The sequence below is a fragment of the Convolutriloba macropyga genome, chromosome 7, assembly GCF_964194025.1.
Source record: "Convolutriloba macropyga chromosome 7, txConMacr16.3, whole genome shotgun sequence".
Taxonomy (NCBI): domain Eukaryota; kingdom Metazoa; phylum Xenacoelomorpha; order Acoela; family Convolutidae; genus Convolutriloba; species Convolutriloba macropyga.
In genome coordinates, this window is record NC_134474.1 from 11,269,721 (window position 1) to 11,288,793 (window position 19,073).

At 36.4% G+C, this 19,073-nt stretch overlaps 1 protein-coding gene across 4 annotated transcripts in view; it reads right to left on the reverse strand.

Annotated features, from left to right (window-relative positions):
• The window catches only part of LOC142342601 (dynein beta chain, ciliary-like), a 300,993-nt gene that overhangs the window by 188,524 nt on the left and 93,396 nt on the right, over window positions 1–19,073 (reverse strand). For all 4 annotated transcript variants that reach the window (XM_075393992.1, XM_075393990.1, XM_075393991.1 and 1 more), the window contains 11 exons: window positions 17,726–17,847; window positions 17,156–17,268; window positions 11,806–11,934; window positions 11,391–11,526; window positions 10,584–10,907; window positions 9,914–10,131; window positions 8,450–8,619; window positions 6,821–7,037; window positions 5,888–6,091; window positions 1,553–1,748; window positions 20–214 (listed from right to left, as the gene is read on the reverse strand). In XM_075393992.1, the coding sequence (XP_075250107.1) occupies window positions 20–214; window positions 1,553–1,748; window positions 5,888–6,091; window positions 6,821–7,037; window positions 8,450–8,619; window positions 9,914–10,131; window positions 10,584–10,907; window positions 11,391–11,526; window positions 11,806–11,934; window positions 17,156–17,268; window positions 17,726–17,847 (2,024 nt within the window). The remainder of the gene's footprint in view (window positions 1–19; window positions 215–1,552; window positions 1,749–5,887; window positions 6,092–6,820; window positions 7,038–8,449; window positions 8,620–9,913; window positions 10,132–10,583; window positions 10,908–11,390; window positions 11,527–11,805; window positions 11,935–17,155; window positions 17,269–17,725; window positions 17,848–19,073) is intronic.

A 19,073-nucleotide genomic window follows, 5' to 3' on the forward strand; every position in this document is an offset into this window, starting at 1 on the left:
TTTAATTGACGCCACTTACGCATAAGTTCATTCCAGTGTCGATTCCTGATGGAAGGAGACCTCAACTCAGTTACAGAGGAGAGTGACTTGAGAAGATTCTTGACATTATCCTCGACTCCCTTGTACACGTGCCACTCTTTCACCTGCTTGTCCATTGCACGCAGAGTGGCAGAGAACTCTCTCGCTTTCAGCCCAATCTCGTTCAAATCCATCTCTGATTAACACAAAATAAAGATCAGGGTTCTCCAAAGTATGGACACAATACAAAAAAATTAAACATAAACCGACGATTGGCGAGACAATCAATTTAGAGAAGGGCATAAAGCTATAGAAATTTTTATAGTGCAAAAACTTATGACTAGGGAGGGTTCGAACAAAAGACATTTAGGTTGAGAGTCGTGTATATAACCCATTACGCTACACGGACTGTGTACAGTAATCGCTCACAATCGGCCTTATTTTAGCAACAGACTTAATTTCTGAATGCGCACAATTCAAACAAACAAAAAATCAAGCGAGAAAAAGTCACTCGAGAAGTGAAATCGAAAGAATGTTCTAGAAGAAAACATTCAGGCAAAAATTTTGCATGAAAACACACGTTTACAATAATTGCCTGAAACTTCGTTCGAGAGCAATTAATAAAGTATCTCGGAGAGGACAGAAAGACGGGGTCGCAGAACCGACAAAGCATCTGCCCCTTAAAGTTCTCACTCAAAGTGTAAAGTAACCTAAACATTTTTTTAAAAGGGAAAACAAAAACTATAATGAAAAAAAAATGTTATCTCCAATGTAATGAACAGCGTTTACTATAGGTGCAATTGCTTTCTTTAATGAGACGGAATCGCGAATGAGTCGGAATGAGATAGGAATCGCTTATAACAAAAAAGTAAAAAAATAATCTCAGAACAAACCTAACTTCCCATCTAATCTGATATTAGAAGCATCCAAAAGGAGACGAAATTTAATGAATAGTCTGCACAATCGCGCCTCTAAGAAAATCAGCAAATTGGCAAACACAATATCAGATTGCAAGTTAATTGTCAACTTATGAGTGAATTCAATGAAACGGGATTCCAGCTTTGCTGCAGATAGGAAACACAGTTGCGTATTTCGCATATATCTAGAAATCTTGCGTGAATTTTTATGTGTTTGCATGGAAGTCGTGGACCTGCAAAAACCATAGTGTAGTATTTAATCTGACTATGGTTTTTTAAAAATTTTGCAGCAAAATCTATTCCCCTATGCTGACGAGCTAATCAGAGGCCGAGATTTTAATTTTTCTTCCGAACCTTCTCAAAGAATGGTCATAAGGCACATTATTTATTTCCGTTTCCTCATTTTCATTCCATGAGATACAATTCATACGTTTCCAATTTGAAAAACTACATTTTCCGTTTCACTTATTCAGAAAGGCCGGCAAAGACAATAGATACTCGAATATACTAACAAAGCCATCTTCGTCCAAAATTGTTGTCCAGAATTTATTAAAAGATCAAAAGACACATTTGCAAAAGCAATTCAGGTAACGCAGACTTAAGTGTGGACTCCTTACCCATCCATTTCGAGGATGTCCACTCATCAATGAGGTGTTTCATCAAGTCAACATGGTCCCACACATTCTTTAATAGTCTAGCCTCATGTAGGCACAGCTTCAGTGCTTTGAAATCTGGGACCCCAACTTCAAACAATTTGGCAGAGTCCTGGATCTCTTTAAGGGTCTCCATCTTTTCGTGTACTTTCTCTACCATCTGAAAATGCCACTTTCTCCACATCTATATCTTTGACCACATATCAATTCCATCAATTCGCCCCCTCCATTTTTCCCGATTTTAATCCTTTGTATAATTGGTATTCTTCACTTTTGCATATACATACTCGGCACATTGCCGGAAAAAAGTCGCCGTTGATTCCCATAACCACGATTGGGATTGAAAGAAGAGAAAATAATGAAAATATGATTTTTGTAGAAAAACATTAAAGTGCGAACTATGTTATTTTGTAGTTGAACATACTCCTGTTGTTTCATAATGAGACGATATAGGAGCTAGTATCAATACCAATAAGTATTAGAGATGGTAACTAAGACTTATAGGAAACAAATTCGAGAAACGGGCATCTAAAACTGGGCTTTATGGGTTTATCCCGTTTCTATTTCTGATTTCATTTTTCGAAACTGACACTGTTCATTTTGATTTGCTTTGCTGCGCAACTGCTGTCTAAAAGCACTTTCAGCAGAATGAGAGAAGAGTGAAACTAGCCTAGAGAAGTCAAAAAGCTTTCACGCAAAATGTTGAACAAGCGGCAAAATGAGGTAAAGCGAAACATTTTTTGTTCGACGAAGTAAAAAAATTCGGAACTCTATAATAGCCGGCTGAGACGATGAGGGCGGCTATTAATAATTCACACAACTACTATACAAATGCTTCATGCGTCGAGATATCAACAATATTGCATCGTCTGAGTGAACTAGATGAATTTATCTCGTAAGATTAGGTATCTCTTCAAATTCCTTGCAAAAATCTTGCAAGATTAGTTTTTCCTTCCAATATTCAAGCAAAATCCTGCAAAATTATTTTTTTTTTCTTTAAGAGCAAAAAGTGGATTGAAAAAGGCTAAAACCGAACCAAATGGCGAAGAAGGCATTTCAATGTATATTTTTACGTTATCCTTGAAACAAAAGCCTCAACAAAACTAATAATGCAATGCTTAGAAAACGAAGCATGAAAAAAGAAATAAATTCAAGCTATTATCAATCTAACCTAACAAGACAACCATAGAGGGCACATAATAACTAGCTCAGTAACAGTAATTTAGAATTGAATCTATCTTAGTACCTCGATCGTGCATATTTTTCAACAACTTTAGCACTTTGCTCAATTTAGTTCACCATTTTAAAAAATAAGAGCAACTGATGCCCAGCGATCCAAAAAATATCTGCCTAGATTCAATTTAGGGATATAACTATACCGAACTTCCAGAAAAGTGTTATCAGCAAAAATTTATTCACTTTCAGATGAAGCTCAACATAAATTTAGGTACTTTCTGCTTTAGTTTATTTAACTAGCAAGATCAACTTGTGAACTAAGGTAAAGCGAAAAATACTCGACGAAGTAAAAAACATAGCAAAACAAGTCCTGACATACAAATCGAAGAATTTTCATTGACTAAAAACACGACCTAGAATAAAATAAATGTCAAAATAACGAATGTGAACAAAAAAACATCTAACAAAAATGGAAATTTGGTTCAGACAAGGCATAAAATTAACTATGAGAGCATTGGAAAAACTATTCAGAAAAAATCCAATCCAAAAAACCGAAAAAACAGTATAAATCAACGTGAAATTGCCGAATGCGAACAAAAAACCACTAGCAAGATAGCCAACTTTTGTTCAAACACCGTATAATCATTCTACTTATCATATACTTCTCTTTCTACTTACCGTATAAGCATTAACGCCGCGAAACCACTCTCTTTTTCGCTCAACTTCCTGTTTCGGCGTAACCAAAATCACTACTCCAATTTGACTTACAAAATCATGAAAATGTGTGAACAGATCTTAAATGAACATAGCCGGAAAAAATTCGGCAAACGACTCAAACTACTCAGACGCCATCCAACTACTCATCAGACAAAACGTGCCTCAACTAGTTTATGATTATCTTGAAACAAAACCATAAATCAAAAATAAAAACAAGACAAACAAATCTGACAAAAAATCTGATCAAACTTTTTCATTAATTCAGATCCCGAAAAAATTATCTCTGTCAATATTAATTCATCAAAACAACCAGTACCTACCAAAACCACTTAAGCAAAATTTTTTTTAATACTTGAAGCCAATTAATAAAAAGGCTTTTACAACAAGTTGGAATGAAAACTGGAAAACATTAAAAAATTCTTTAATATTACCAAAGCACATCAATCCAAAAAAATTCCTTTCAACCAATAGGGTATCCAGATGATATAAAAACAAAGGCAAATCATAATAGGCTAGGAAACTTGTCTAAAAACAAAACAAAAAACTAACTACAAAAAATAAAAAAAATAGTTTCAATATTAGCCATTTTTGTCATATTTCTCAACAAAAAATGCTTCATATCCACAAAACTGAAACCACCAATTCTAATCTAAAAATTTCTCAAGTATTAGGGGTCTCTTCAATACCTATTTGAGGCAGTAAAAAAACCAATCGTCAGAATCAGCAAAATGTATGAAAAGCCTCCGAATTGGCATAAAATTCATATGAATTTCCAGAAACTTTCAAACCACTACTAACTAGCCTAAAATTAAAAAATAGCTGGCAGATTGCCAAAAAATAGCCGCAATTGCTTCGTAGATCTGCAGTCCTAAAAAACAGTAAAAAAGACAGACCAAAAAATTTCGTCTTTTCATTGAAGGCTGATATGTTATATTTTGATTAAAAGTCAGTATAAATTTTTGCTGCCTCTATTAGCTGCACTCAAATATCCTTCATTTAGAGTGACACACACCCATTTGACCTTATGTCTTTGAATTAAAGTAAATAAAAGTCAATTTCAAAGTGAGGAAGTCATTTTTGAGAGTGAGGTAAGTCAAGTGTGACCGAAAATTTAATCACGCGAATGAACAATAAAACTCGCTCCATTAAGAGCGAAAAATGACGTCACACAGGAACTTCAGTTGAAATTGCATGAACGAATGAACAAAAAGCAGATTTGAGGTGGTTGTGACGTCATATGGTCATAACAAAAATCGCGACGACGAAATAAAAAACCAAGAGAAGGCCAATAATAGCCCCAGCTATCACTGTGCGGCTATTAAACAAAATCAAAACCAAACCTCTTAACCAAAAGAAATTGAGAAAACAGCTTTAAAATTCCGCACGTGAACAAAAAATTTCCCTCGCCTATAGATTTTTGTTCACACTTCAATTTCTTGCTCTCTAGAAAACAGCGATATGAACAAAAATCCACTCTCTTTTCGCCCACTCTTCATTTTGTTCAGAAACAAAATTACTCCCGTGTTTCATTTTGCGCTTGAAAATTACTCTAATAAAATTGATTTAAAAAAGTACTTCTCCAATACTCCTCTTCGAGTCGTAAAAAGACTGCGCCCCAATACATTCAAATTCTTTGAATTGTAAAAAAAAATAGGAGCGCTATAATAGCCAGCTGAGACGCTGAGGCGGCCATTAATAATAATTTGTCCAAGCCTCAACATCACTTTCCCGTGGGACTCGATATGAAACAATCACAACCAAACATGGGAATAAATGGTCCGTTTAATTATGAGAAAACATGCTTGCAATGACTAATGTTGATTTGTGGTGTGAACAGATATGGGGTTAAGATATGCGGGTTTGAATGAATCGGGGTGAAAAGACTTTTTTTAATGTGAAGCTGAAGGTTTTTTATTTCACCTCCATTCATTTAACCCCTCATATCTTTCAATATTAAGAACCGCCCTTCACAACATGAAATTGTCTCATCAGAACAGTTTTGGTGAATCACAGTCTCAGAGTATAGTACGGTAGTACGGTTTAGGGCTCTAAGAGAACTTAATGCCCTCCGAGCTTCCCTTATTTATCCCGTTCTTGAGGAAAAGTCATACCACAAGACGCATCAGTGTTTTTTTCTTTCAATTTATACAAAATCATACATAGTTCCTGGTAACCATACAAGGTTATATACAAGGCATGGAGTTCGATACGTCCGAGTGGATCACGTTTGATTTCGTCAGCTAGCTGTCGGCTATCGGAATTAGGATGTTGGATAATGGACGCGTCATTTATAGTTTCCTATGTTCCATAAAAAGATCATACCACCCAATACATTATGATTTGTATGGCATAATAGTAGCTCCTTGTAAGACTTCCGAGAAAGTTCAAATAGTGTTATCGGATTACCTCATCAATGTTCTTGTATGGATCCGTGGCTGTGTACTGGAATGCCTCGACCTTCCTCCACTCTTTCAACATGGCCTCCTGCTCTTTGTCAAACTTGGCCACTGACTTCCTCACTTTAGTAACTTCCTCTGCCTGCAGAGGTCCCACTTCCTGTTTCTTTGTCAGAGCTATCTTCTTAGTAGCATCCCACTTGTCAGGCAGATGCTAAACAAATTTACAATTCAAGTTAACTCTGAACATAAAAGACACATTGTCTAGTGAAACGCAATCGATTGGCTAAATCAGCTTTGCGTTTCCCAGCTGAAAGTTTTATATAATTCATTTAGTATCAAACTGTCAGTAGTTATGTCTAGGTTTTGTAGATGTCAAAATGGGACGATCTATAACATAATTCTTACATAGCTACATCAACGAATCAGCGACACGCTGATTGATCAGCGATGAGAGATTAGACAAGAAATCACAAGATAGCATCCTAACGGCCTTTAGACCTCTTCTCTTCCCCCTCCCTCGCCCTCACCCTAAACCACCCAATCTTGAGCTTAAGCTTGGCCAAATTACTTTTAGCCCCCCCCCCCCGCGAACCTTCTATTTTATACATTGTAACGCGTTACATGACACAAATTTGTAAGTGTGGGGGCGTAAAAAAGACTGTGGGGAAAGAGAATAGATCCTTGCCTTCAAGCTTTCTTTCGACGTTTAACTTTCGTTTTTCAGTCATTAGCAGTATCGACCACTAGTGGCACATGGGAAGATTCCATGAAACCTATTTCTGTCGGTCTCATTATGATGCTTGGACAAACTAGTGGGTGTAAATGGTTTGTATAGCATCATCAGAGACGGTAGTATCAATCACAACCTACATTTTAGGGATGTACAGGTATCGAGGGCCATGATCTCCCGGTAAAAAAGTAAACAGTTCCGATTACATACCTCCAACTGGTCGTATATATCATCACTGATCTCCACCTTGTAGGACTTAAGCATCTCGACTGTCTCTGCAAGTGGTCCGAACATGGTATCAGTCTTAGCCTGTTTCTCTCTGATCTTCGTCAGGTGGGACATGCAAGTCACTAACGCGTTGTAATCTGTAATTGGCTCTACCAGACCTTTGTCTGCTTCCTCTATCATGGAGGCAAGCTCTTCCAGACTGAAAATAAACTCTGGTACTTATTTCCAACGCAACTAATTTCAGGAGTCGTTTCTGTCACACTAGATAATATCGACATGCTTTAATACGCTCTGCAATTTTGAACACATTGCTGCCTTTAAAGTTCTCATCAAATGAACTTAAGTTTTATGAATTAATAGTCGACGGAGACGGACGGAGAAAATTTGGATTTTTGTTAATTGAATTTGTGTCAGCTCATTAGTCAAGATAAACAGAAAAGGTAAATTTTAACATATTTTAATTGCTGCTTTTGATGCTAAATTGTGCAAAAATGATTTGAGACAGTTTTGCATGTTAATGTTGATTAACATAGCCGACAGATTGCCGGAATAGCTGCGAAACAATAGACCTGCGTGCCATATAATAGAGATAGAAACAGATAAAGATCTAAATTGAAAAAAAAATCGACGCCGCTCAAAAAACTAGGCTAAAAAACATTCAGCGATAAATTAAAAAAGCTTGTTAAAAATCATTCCACAGAAGCCTCTTATTAGGGCCCTTTACTGCACATATGAGTTCCTTTGACCTTGAACAAATTCAACTTAAACTTAAGTTTTAAAGTGCAAAAGTCATTTTATTGAGTGAGGTAAGTCACGTATGATCAAAATCTAATCACGCAAATAACCTAAAAACTTTCGCTAAAGAGATTGAGAAATGACGTCACGCTCGCAAATGCCGTTAGTGAGAGGAAGAAGAAGAAGTCATTCAGAAAATTTGACTTTTTCAGCTTTGCTGTGTGAACAAACGTAAAACGAAAAAAGAGCGTCAGACGACGAAACAAAAAAACATAGCAGGACAAGTCCTGGCGTACAATTCAAAGAATTTTCATTGACTAAACAGAAAACTAGACCAAGAACGGACTATAAATGGATTGTGAAAACCATTTAGAAAAAAATCAGATCCGAAAAATCGAAAAAACTGTAAAAACCAACGTGAAATTGCCGCATGTGAACAAAAAACCACTAGCGAGAAAGCGAATTTTTGTTCAAACACCGTTTTCTCACTCTTCTTCAAATTTAGAGAGAAAAAATTTCACGCCGCAAAACCACTCGCTTTTTCGCTCCACTTCCTGTTTCGGCGTGACCAAAATCACTACTCCAATTTGACTTCAAAAATCATGAAAATGTGTGAACAGATCTTAAAAAAAAGACCGCGCCCCAATACAATTCAAATTCTTTGAATTGTAAAAAACCAAGAGCACCGCAATATAGCTACGCTCAGCTTACAGCTTCGCAGCTATAATAAAAGTTTAACTAATTGCTGCCAAATTTGTCTGAAAGACGCAGAAAACTTTGACAAATGGTGACCAAAAGTTTGATCAAAAAATTTCTATTTGGGAAAAGAAAACGATTTCCGTTCCTCGAGATATATTATTTTCCTTTCCCTCACACCTTGTTTGTACATGTCTAAGCAGGTGGTTTTTGAACATTGAGGCCCATTTTTTAGCAGCCTGGAGAGCACTGTGGCGGAATGGTTTCACATCAACTCGCAGCCAATTCTCAAACACCACTGAACTGTCCACATCTTGCAGAGTCTGGAACTGCGCATTGTAGAAGTCAATCTGAAAACAATCGACGTAAAACATGCTGAAAGATTCCAACAGAATCTCTTTCATCTAAGCTCCACAGCACTCGAACAAAGCCTACTGACGTTGGGCGAGTTACTCTCGCCCCCTAACTTTGTGAGCAATTAATAAACATACCCGGCAGAAAATAGCCGGAAAATAGCCGCCGTTGATTCCCATAACTCTATTGGGATTGAAAGAAAAGAAAATATCAACAAAAATTGATTTTTGTATAAAAACATTTTTAAGTGCGATTTATTTTGATGTCATTTAGTAATTCAACATACCCCTGTCTCTCAGTGAGAGGCTACAAGGTCTAGTATCAATACCAATAAGCATTATAGATAGTGACTAAAACTTATGAGAACAAAGTTCAAGTACAGGGCATCTAAAAATGGGCTTTATGGGTTAATCCCGTTTCTATTTCTGACTTTCGATTTTTTTATACTGACTCTCTTCATTTTGAACTGCTTTGCTGAGCAGCTGTTGTTTAAAAGGACTTTGAGCAGAATGACAGAAGAGTGAAACTAGCCTAGAGAAGTCAAAAAGATTTCACGCAAAATGTCGAAAAAGCGGCAAAATGGGTAAAGCGAAAAAAAAGTTCGACGAAGTAAAAAAAAACATAGCAGGACAAGTCCTGACGTACAATTCAAAGAATTTTCATTGACTAAACAAAAAACTAGACCTCGAATGAACTATGAAAGGATTGGAAAAATTATTTAGAAAAAAATCCGGATCCAAAAAACCAAAAAAACAGTAAAAAAAAAAGTGAAATTGCCGCATATGAACAAAAAACCACTAGCGAGAAAGCGAACTTTTCTTCAATCGCCGTTTTCTCACTCTACTTTAAAATTAGAGCGAAAAAATTCACGCCGCAAAACGTCGCTTTTTCGCTCCACTTCCTGTTTCGGCGTGACCAAAATCACTACTCTAATTTGACTTCAAAAATCATGAAAATGTGTGAACAGATCTTAAAAAAAAGACAGCGCCCCAATACAATTCAAATTCTTTGAATTGTAAACAAATAGGACCGCTATAATAGCCGGCTGAGAAGATGAGGGCGGCTATTAAATACTGATTCATTGATTTTTTTCGCTACAATTACTGATTTCTTTGTTACTAACAGTAGTAGCAGGCGAATGTTTCATTTATTTAGTATCATGCGGTACAATAACCATTTTAAATTAATACAGTGTGCGAAAAAAAGTTGTAAAAATTTACATTAGTATTTAATGAAGCAGACTCGACTTCATTCTCAATTGTTCTTCTGATAAATGTTCAAACTACCCACCCTTTCCCTGAAGTCATCCAAAGTGGGTTCCCTCTCCTTGAGACTCTCTACAGTCTCACTAGTTGAGTTGTCCTCCTGCTGCATGAGCAACTCCTCCTCTGTGAACACTTTTCCATAAGTGAGGAACTGATTCATCACCTCCTCCATGTCTTGCATCCACAGGAACGAGTACTTGTCCATCAACTCGTCTCTGTAACGCTTCGCATCGTCAACTCCGCCTGCAAAGGAAAAGACAACATTTTAATCGCAATTTTTGTCAACATTTTAACCAGAATATACAAAATTTTTCCACATTTTTGAGTTCACAGCTTTGATCCCATACTTGCATTCGGAATTCGCATGTTAAAAACTTGGCTTGAATTCATTTGACGATGACCACTATTTAGCTTTGGTAATCTTGGTGACCAGTGTGCCATGCCTTCCATGAACCTCTTATGTTGTCCACTAATGTAGACATACTTCAAAAATAAAATGCTGAATCATAGGTAAATTGTGATTAGCTTTGTCGAGTTGATTCGTAAGCAAACCAACAAAATCTGTCGGACATCCTTACTTAAGGTTTCATCAAAACTTTCATGCGGCTTTAATTACATTTTAAGCAGTTTCTACGACGTTAAATGATAAGCGATACGGGATTTGCTTGATGTCAATTAGGTTATTCTGTACTTACTGGGAAGACGTTCTATTAAATCCATTCTCAATTGCTCCGTCTCTAGGAAGTCCATCATTGTCTCTCTGTAGTCAACGGATTCTGCATTCTTTGAGATCCTATTCAGCAACATCGCCATGTTCAGTACGTCTTCAATCAAGCCGTGGAAGAGACGTGCAAAGGTTCCCTGTAACGCCTTCTCATCAACATTAAGGACTTCCAGAGAAGGTTCAAAATACATTACTCCTGGGCGTCGTAAGGGATCTGCTTCCAAGTGTCTTTTAGTCTTAGATGATCCAATGAAGAGTTTGACCTCAAAAAGAGGACTTATGAGGGCGTCCGGGTCTGAAAAATCACTTTCAGTTACTGAATGAAGATTATTTGCACACTGTCTAAATAACTCGCACTAATTTTTAATCTGAGATGTGTTTGTCTCACACCCATGGACCGTGAGTCAAATAGGACATGATTCTAAAAAATATTCAGGCGGCATAGAGACGGAGATGAAGCTTGTGAGGAGAACTTGAACAATTTTCCCTGATTTAAAACTGGAATGCAGTTCAAATAATGTAACTTTAGCTTCCTTTTAATATTTAAAATTATTTGCAAATGAGGAATGAAAGATTAACCAGGATTTCAGAAATCAAAAGTTGCCGAAGATGTGCGAAACGTTTTGTACATTTGTGCTGCACCCCCATTACAAACTATTACTCCATCCATCGGCATAAATTTTACTTGGTCTAGGGACAATCAACTCCCAGCCAGAGTGTTAGCCGAGAAAAAAGGAGGAACGTGAAATAACTACGAAATGGACTTAATTATACTGACCAGTGTTGTGTATGAGGAAGTGATATGTCTCCTCGACCGCTGCCTTGAATTTGATTGCAACTTTGTTGTCTACCATCTCCAAGTAACTCAGCCATTCCCCTTGATCTTCCTCAGCTCTCAACTGCTTACGACTGTCCTGGATACACAATTTCATATACATTTTACAACTGTACAGAGGTAGCTTATGACCAACTATTGTTAATTTTTTGGGCCTAAGCCATTATAGCCCCGCTGCACGCACCAGTTATTAAGTAGCCCTTGTTATTATATATTTTGGGTAATTACACGGGGGGGGGGGCAATAGGCTCTGCCCACTAAGCTGGGGGGGGGGGGTATGATCAAAAAATTGCATTCACCGTCCATCTGAATTCATGTTGAACTTGAGACTGAGCAGCTCTCTTCCAAATGAACTTACTTCAATGAGTTCCAAGATAGTCACTCCATTGGCCTTGATCTGTTCGTATCTCTTCTGTACTCTGTCTGCTCTGTTGTCCAGATCAAGCAGGTTCTCACTCTTCCCGTCTTTGCGATCGAACAGAGGGACCTAAGAGCAAATCAAAATGCCACATCGGATGCAATCTGATGAACGCATAACCAGTTCCTCACAAAGCACAATTTTCGGCACAAAAACTAGATGCATGGTTTCAAAATACTCCAAATTAATTAATATCCCCAAGGTAAACTCCCGACTCACGTAACCAACACGGGCAAGGCAAAAACATACCCGGCAGATTGCCGGAAAATAGCCGCCGTTGATTCCTATAACCAAGATTGGGATTGAAAGAAGAGAAAAAAACTAGTGACAAACAATTTTAAATTGCGAACTACTTTGATGTCATTTAGAAGCTGAATATACTCCTGTTTCGTAGTGAGACCACACAGGGGCTAGTATCAATACCAATAAGTATTACAGATGGTAACGGGGCATCTAAAATCGGGCTTTATGGGTTGATCCCATTTCTACTTCTGATTTCGTTTTTCGATACTGACTCTGTTCTTTTTGAATTGCTTTGCTGAGCAACTGCTGTCTAAAAACACTTATAGCAGAATGAGAGAGTGAAACTAGCCTTGAGAAGTCAAAAAGATTTCACGCAAAATGTTGAACAAGCTGTGAAACCATTAAAATGAAAAAAATGAATCAAATAGAAACATACCCGGCATATTGCCGGAAAATAGCCGCCGTTGATTCCCATAACTCTATTAGGATTGAAAGAAAAGAAAACAACAAAAATTGATTTTTGTATAAAAACATTATTAAGTGCGATTTATTTTGATGTCATTTCGTAATTGAACATACTCCTGTCTCTCAGTGAGACGCTACAGGGTCTAATATCAATACCAATAAGCATTATAGATAGTAACTAAAACCTATGAGAACAAAGTTCAAGTACCGGGCATCTAAAATTGGGCTTTATGGGTTTATCCCGTTTCTATTTCTGACTTTGATTTTTTTATACTGACTCTCTTCATTTTGAATCGCTTTGCTGAGCAGCTGCTGCTTAAAAGGACTTTGAGCAGAATCACAGAAGAGTGAAACTAGCCTAGAGAAGTCAAAAAGATTTCACGCAAAATGTCGAAAAAGCGGCAAAATGGGTAAAGCGAAAAAAAGTTCGAAGAAAAAAAATAGGAGCACTATAATAGCCGGCTGAGAAGATGAGGGCGGCTATTAATCAATTAATGTTAATTTGAGAGCAAAACAGACTTCCTACTGACAATAAACCAAACAAATATGAAGTGATACCTTGAAAAATCAATTATGCCTATTGAGAGAACCAACGAGAATTGTTATGATAGACGACTCAGAGACAGAAAAAGGAAAGTATATTAAATATGGGGAATGATAAAGATAAGACCAAAAGATATGAAATGAAATCATCAATCATCAAATTCAAATATGCTTTAAGAGCCAACAAGCATGCTTTAAAAGCTGAAGTCTCAAAAAGACAGTAAAAGAAATAGGCAAAAAAAAATTTTAAAGGCGGAGATGTTATATTTTGATTAAGAATCCGTACAACTTAATTCTGCTTCTATTAATTGATCTCAAATAACCTTCAATTCAAATGACGCACATTCATTTGGCCATATCACTTTGCATTATAGTAAAGAACAGTCAATGTCAGAGTGAGGAAGTCAATTCTGAGAGTGAGGTCAGTCATGTGTGACCACAAAACTTAATCACACGAATGAACAGAAAAAGCAGACACTTTGAACGAATGAACAGAAAAAGCAGACAATTTTTTCTGTTCATTCGTGTGATTAAGTTTTGTGGTCACACATGACTGACCTCACTCTCAGAATTGACTTCCTCACTCTGACATTGACTGTTCTTTACTATAATGCAAAGTGATATGGCCAAATGAATGTGCGTCATTTGAATTGAAGGTTATTTGAGATCAATTAATAGAAGCAGAATTAAGTTGTACGGATTCTTAATCAAAATATAACATCTCCGCCTTTAAAAATTTTGTGCGGAAAGCAGACACTTTATCCGTAGTGTACACTATGCTCGAAAATGACAAAAAGCATGTTTTTCTTCTGGTTATTTTTCTAAAATTCTTAATCATTACTGCCTTCAAAAATTCACGAAACATCTAAGAAGCTACAGGGAATGCCGAGAGCTATTAAAATTGGCCAATAAACATTATTCGATATCAAGAAACCTGAAGACGCAAAAGGAGAGCGACGAACTTCAAAATGTTTGGGTTTTAATTTTCCTCAGTAATTTAAATAAAGTTCCTCAATCAAAGCTTGATGAGTTTTTCGAAGATCACATTCTTCTATGTCCCCAAAGAGATAACGATGTAGTAAAAAAAACATCTTCGTGCAACCTTTATTAAACATAGCCGGTAGATTATGGGACAATAGCCGCGATAGACGCTTGTGGCCTTCTATGGAAATGAGACAACTAAAAAAAATAAGATTCGAAATCAAAAACTCAAGACTCTAATACTCAAGAAATAGGGCACATACCTTTTGCACTACTTAGATGCACCCTATTGACTTTTAACCAGTAAATGTTCATAAAATTTGAAGTTCGTTAAGTGAGTTCAGAAGTCCAAATTTTGAGTGAGGTAGGTCACGCAATTGACCTAAAAGCAGAACAAATGACGTCACGCACACAAATTAAAACTGCAAAGCAGAAGTCACTTAAAATGAAAAAGTCAAGGGTCAGAAAAATCTTTGATGAAAACGTGGAAATAAAAAGACACGATGTCCCCAATAGCAGCCGCTATCGCTTCGCGGCTATTAAAACAAACATAATCGACTAGCGTCCTCAAAAACCACCCTTCACACCATAAGTTTAAGTCTCCAAAACAGTTTCCGTGAATCGCATACTTTGAGACTAATGCGCTGAAAGGCTCTAAGAGAACTTAATGCCCGCTGGGCGCTACCTGCTTACCCCGTTTTTGAGTACGAAACATCAAATGGGTCAGACAAAAAAGGTCAAGCGCAAAATCGCATAGAAAAAGACCAACAGGACTAATAACATAGCCGGCAGATTGCCGGAATAGCTGCGAAAGAATCGACCTGCGTGCCATATAATAGAGATAGAAACAGATACAGATCTAATTTGAAAAAAAAAATCGACGCCGCTGAAAAAACTAGGCTAAAAAACATTCAGCGATAAATAAATAAAGCTTGTTAAAATTCATTCCGCAGAAGCCTCTTATTAGGGACCTATACTGCCTGCACATAGGAGTTCCTTTGACCTTAAACAAATTCAAATTAAACTTAAGTTTTAAAGTGCAAAAGTCATTTTATTGAGTGAGGTAAGTCACGTATGATCAAAATCTAATCACGCAAATAACCTAAAAATTTTTGCTAAAGCGAGTGAGAAATGACGTCGAGCGCGCAAACGCCGTTAGTGAGAGGAAGAAGTCATTCAGAATATATGACTTTTTCAGCTTTGCTGTGTGAACAAATGTAAAACGAAAAAAGAGCGTCAGACGACGAAACAAAAAAAAACCAAGAGCACCGCAATATAGCTTCGCTCAGCTTACAGCTTCGCAGCTATAATAATTGCTGCAAACTTCGTTTGAGCGCAATTAAAAACTAAATCACTTATTGTAAAAACCGTATTTAATAATGAACATATATTCAAAATATTAAATTTTGACATTAATCAATCTTTGATTGAGGAATATTAATTAAACTGCAGAATGAGGAAAAGTAAAGCCCAAACAATTGTTTACTCAATTTCAAAATGCTTGGACCTCAATTTTCTTCAACAGTTTAAATAATTTTCCTCAACCAAAGATTCATAGAGTTTTCAGACCCGAAGAAATATCCAAGCAGTAAAAAAAACACTTTTCAGCAAACTGCATTTTAAAACACTAACTCTTTTGTCGTGAAATCCGTATTTAACTACGCTAAAAATATTCAAAATATTAAATTTAAACATTCATTAATGATTGATTGAGGAATTGCGCACTTTCGAAATGGTTGGACCTTCAAGTTCCTCAATCAAAGATTGATGCGTTTTCCAAAAATTACATTTTTCCATGTTTCCGAAAAGATAACGATGTAGTAAAATAGCATTCTTGTGTAACTTTTAATTGAAAAAACTAACTCATTTCTTGTAAAACCCGTATTTAAAATGAAAAAACTATATTCAAAAATTTAAACTTTGACATTAATCAATCTTTGATTGATGAACGTTTTATTAAACTGCGATTAAACTTGAGAAAAATATTTGAGGAAAATAAAGCCCAAACAATTCTTTTTGCGCAACTTTTGAGCCTTATGTTTGAGCTTAAATTTCCTCAGGTATTCAACAGTTTAATTAAAGTGTCTAACTCTCCCATTCTTCTATGTCACCGAAGAGATAACGATGTAGTAAAAATTGACATTTTTGAGCTATCTTTATTTAAAAAAAAAACTAATTTTTTGAAGAATCCGTATTTAACTTTGATAAAAATGCATTTAAAATTTTCAACTTTGATATAATGCCCCAGAAGGTTGTCATAATATGAAAAATGCAACAGCATGTAGGTCTATTTTGTGCACAGCACAAGTTTTTGCCGGGAATTTTAGCCATCTTTAAGAATCGATTCAATTTCTCAAGGGCTTGCTTATGATGTCACTTTTGTACCTTTCCGCAAAAATATCGACCGACTAATATTGGCTTAACAAAAAAACATAGCCGGCAGATTGCCGGAATAGCTGCGAAATAGACTTGCGTGCCGTAAAATACAGATGGAAAAAGATACAGAAGTGAGTTGATAATAGTTATCGTCGCCACCTATAAAACTTACAAGTTTATTTCAAAGGAGGTTGTTTTTGGGTGCAAAAAAATTTTCGCTGTCGCGTCTCGAACCGGCGATCTCCGGATTAACAGCCAGTCGCCTTAACCACTCGGCTGTCAGACCATACAATGTGTTTTCTTACAATCAAATTTGTTTTAGGAACAGATTCTGTTTCTGAATAACCGCAATTTAGGTCACGCAGAAAGCGTGAAATCAAGCGCGAAAAAGCCATTTAAGCAGTGACGAGACAGAATGTTCTAGAACAAATGTAAAACGAAAATGAAGCGTCAGACGACGAAACAAAAAAAAACCAAGAGCACCGCAATATAGCTACGCTCAGCTTACAGCTTCGCAGCTATAATAAGTCTGGTATAAACTTCCTAGCCCCCAATTAAATTTGTAGGGTGGGGAGCAAACACACGATCGAGTATTAATACGAAAATACATGCAACTGCTTTACAAAAGAATATAGAAAGTTCATGCAAGCACAGAAAGATCTTGATCTCCATTTGAGAATACCTTCCAGCTATCGCCAAGTGTCTCAATTTGTGAAAGGTTGTCCTTGGCCTTCTGATGTCTGGACTCCAAGTCCTTTACCAGATCTCTAATCTTCTCAATATAAGGCCACACTTCTAAACACCAACAATTACAGCGTTACTGGAAAGCAAATGCCTCGATTTTTCTCCTTCTTGTCTTGAAACAAAACTTTTTCGCCTAAGCACTACGTTAGTTATACTTTCTTTTGAAGGAAATTTTTGAAGTTTATAACATGTATTTCATAATTTATACTACAATACTTTGTGTGGTTGGTGCGCCAGACATAATCTTCTTTTATTTGTTGAAAAAAGACTTTTAAAAAAATTAACTCCTGAAATAGTCCTGAGGCCATTCCATTTACTACACTTCTAACTATAATTATCTGATCAAAAGTTACACAGTTTTGACTTTTTTCATTATTCCTTTTATATAAACCTATAAAATCACTAACAGCACGAATATTGACACAAGCAAACACATACAAATACATGATTGTAAACTTGCTCATTGACTACAATGAAAGAAAACTACAAATTGCTAATATAAGTTTACCCTGTTCATTTTTCCAAGTGAGTGTTTCTTCTCCCACTTTCAACACTTCATCAATCTTGTCAATCTGTGGTTCTATCAGATCATACTCCCACTTGTTCGCTGTCTGCAGTATCTTTTTGTACCTAATAAATACAAGAGACTCGCGCATGATTACGCCCCAAACGTGCCCTTAGGGGATTTTGTGGACATCAGTGACAACACCTTGAAGCCGCCAAATATTGACTTCTCGAATTTATTAATTGCACAAGCTCTAGAACTACTCCAGAGCAATTTCATCAGAAAGTGTCTCTTAGTCAGCCCTTTTTTCTTAATATTTCCCACATTTCCGGCTTAATGTTGTACATAATAGACTAAGTGCCAGAACAAGGAAAAACCAAAAAAGTCGAACATTTTTTTGAAAGCAAGTAGTGTCAAAGCTGTTGAGACCACCAGATATAAAAAGAAACCTAATATGCCTCAGCAGCAATTTTATGCCCGTTAATTTTTTTCTCACAAAAACGGATAAAGGCAGACATTTTATCGGTAGAGTACACTATGCGTGAAAATACTGAAACAAAATTTTTCAGTATTCAGCAAAGGTTTGTTTTAAAACTTAAGCTCCTTTAATTTCTGTCCAAATTAATTGACACGTTGAAGAGCTATAGTGCAAAACAGTGCCAAACATTTCTGGCAGAAAAAGATAATTATAAAACGCCAAAGAAGAATTTTTCTTATTATTAATTGCTGAGACGTTCAATTTTGATTAGAATCTATATAACTAATCGCTGCTTCTATACGCTTCTCTCAAATATCCTTCAATTAGAATGGCACACACTCATTTGACATCATCTCAACATCAATTCCGCCAAAGATTCATTTTCGAGAGGCAAGTCACGAGTGGCCAAAAACTTAATCACGTCAAAAAAACTCGGTCCGCTGAGAGTGGAAAAATGACGTCATGTACTTAATTGTCAAAATTGCATGAATGAATTAATGAAAAAAAAGGAGATTTGAAGTGACCATGACTAAATATGGTCTTGACAACAAATATTGACAAACTTTAAAAAAGAAGGCCAATAACAGCCCCAGCTATCGCTTTGTGGCTATATAAAATGTATAACGATAATAGAAGAAAATATCAGTATCACGGCTTAATGATCTGTAACTTCGTACATGAAAGTACTATCCTTTATTATGAAAAGTTAACATACAAGCCGGAACAATTGCTCTTGAACGACAGGCCGTAGAAAATAACTATGTTAGGTATTTTAGCGTAGTTATATTTTATTTAGACAAGCTAAATTTTTCTTTATAGGTACAAAACTCTGATTAGGAAGGGATTCGCACACTCGACCTCCGGAATTTTCGG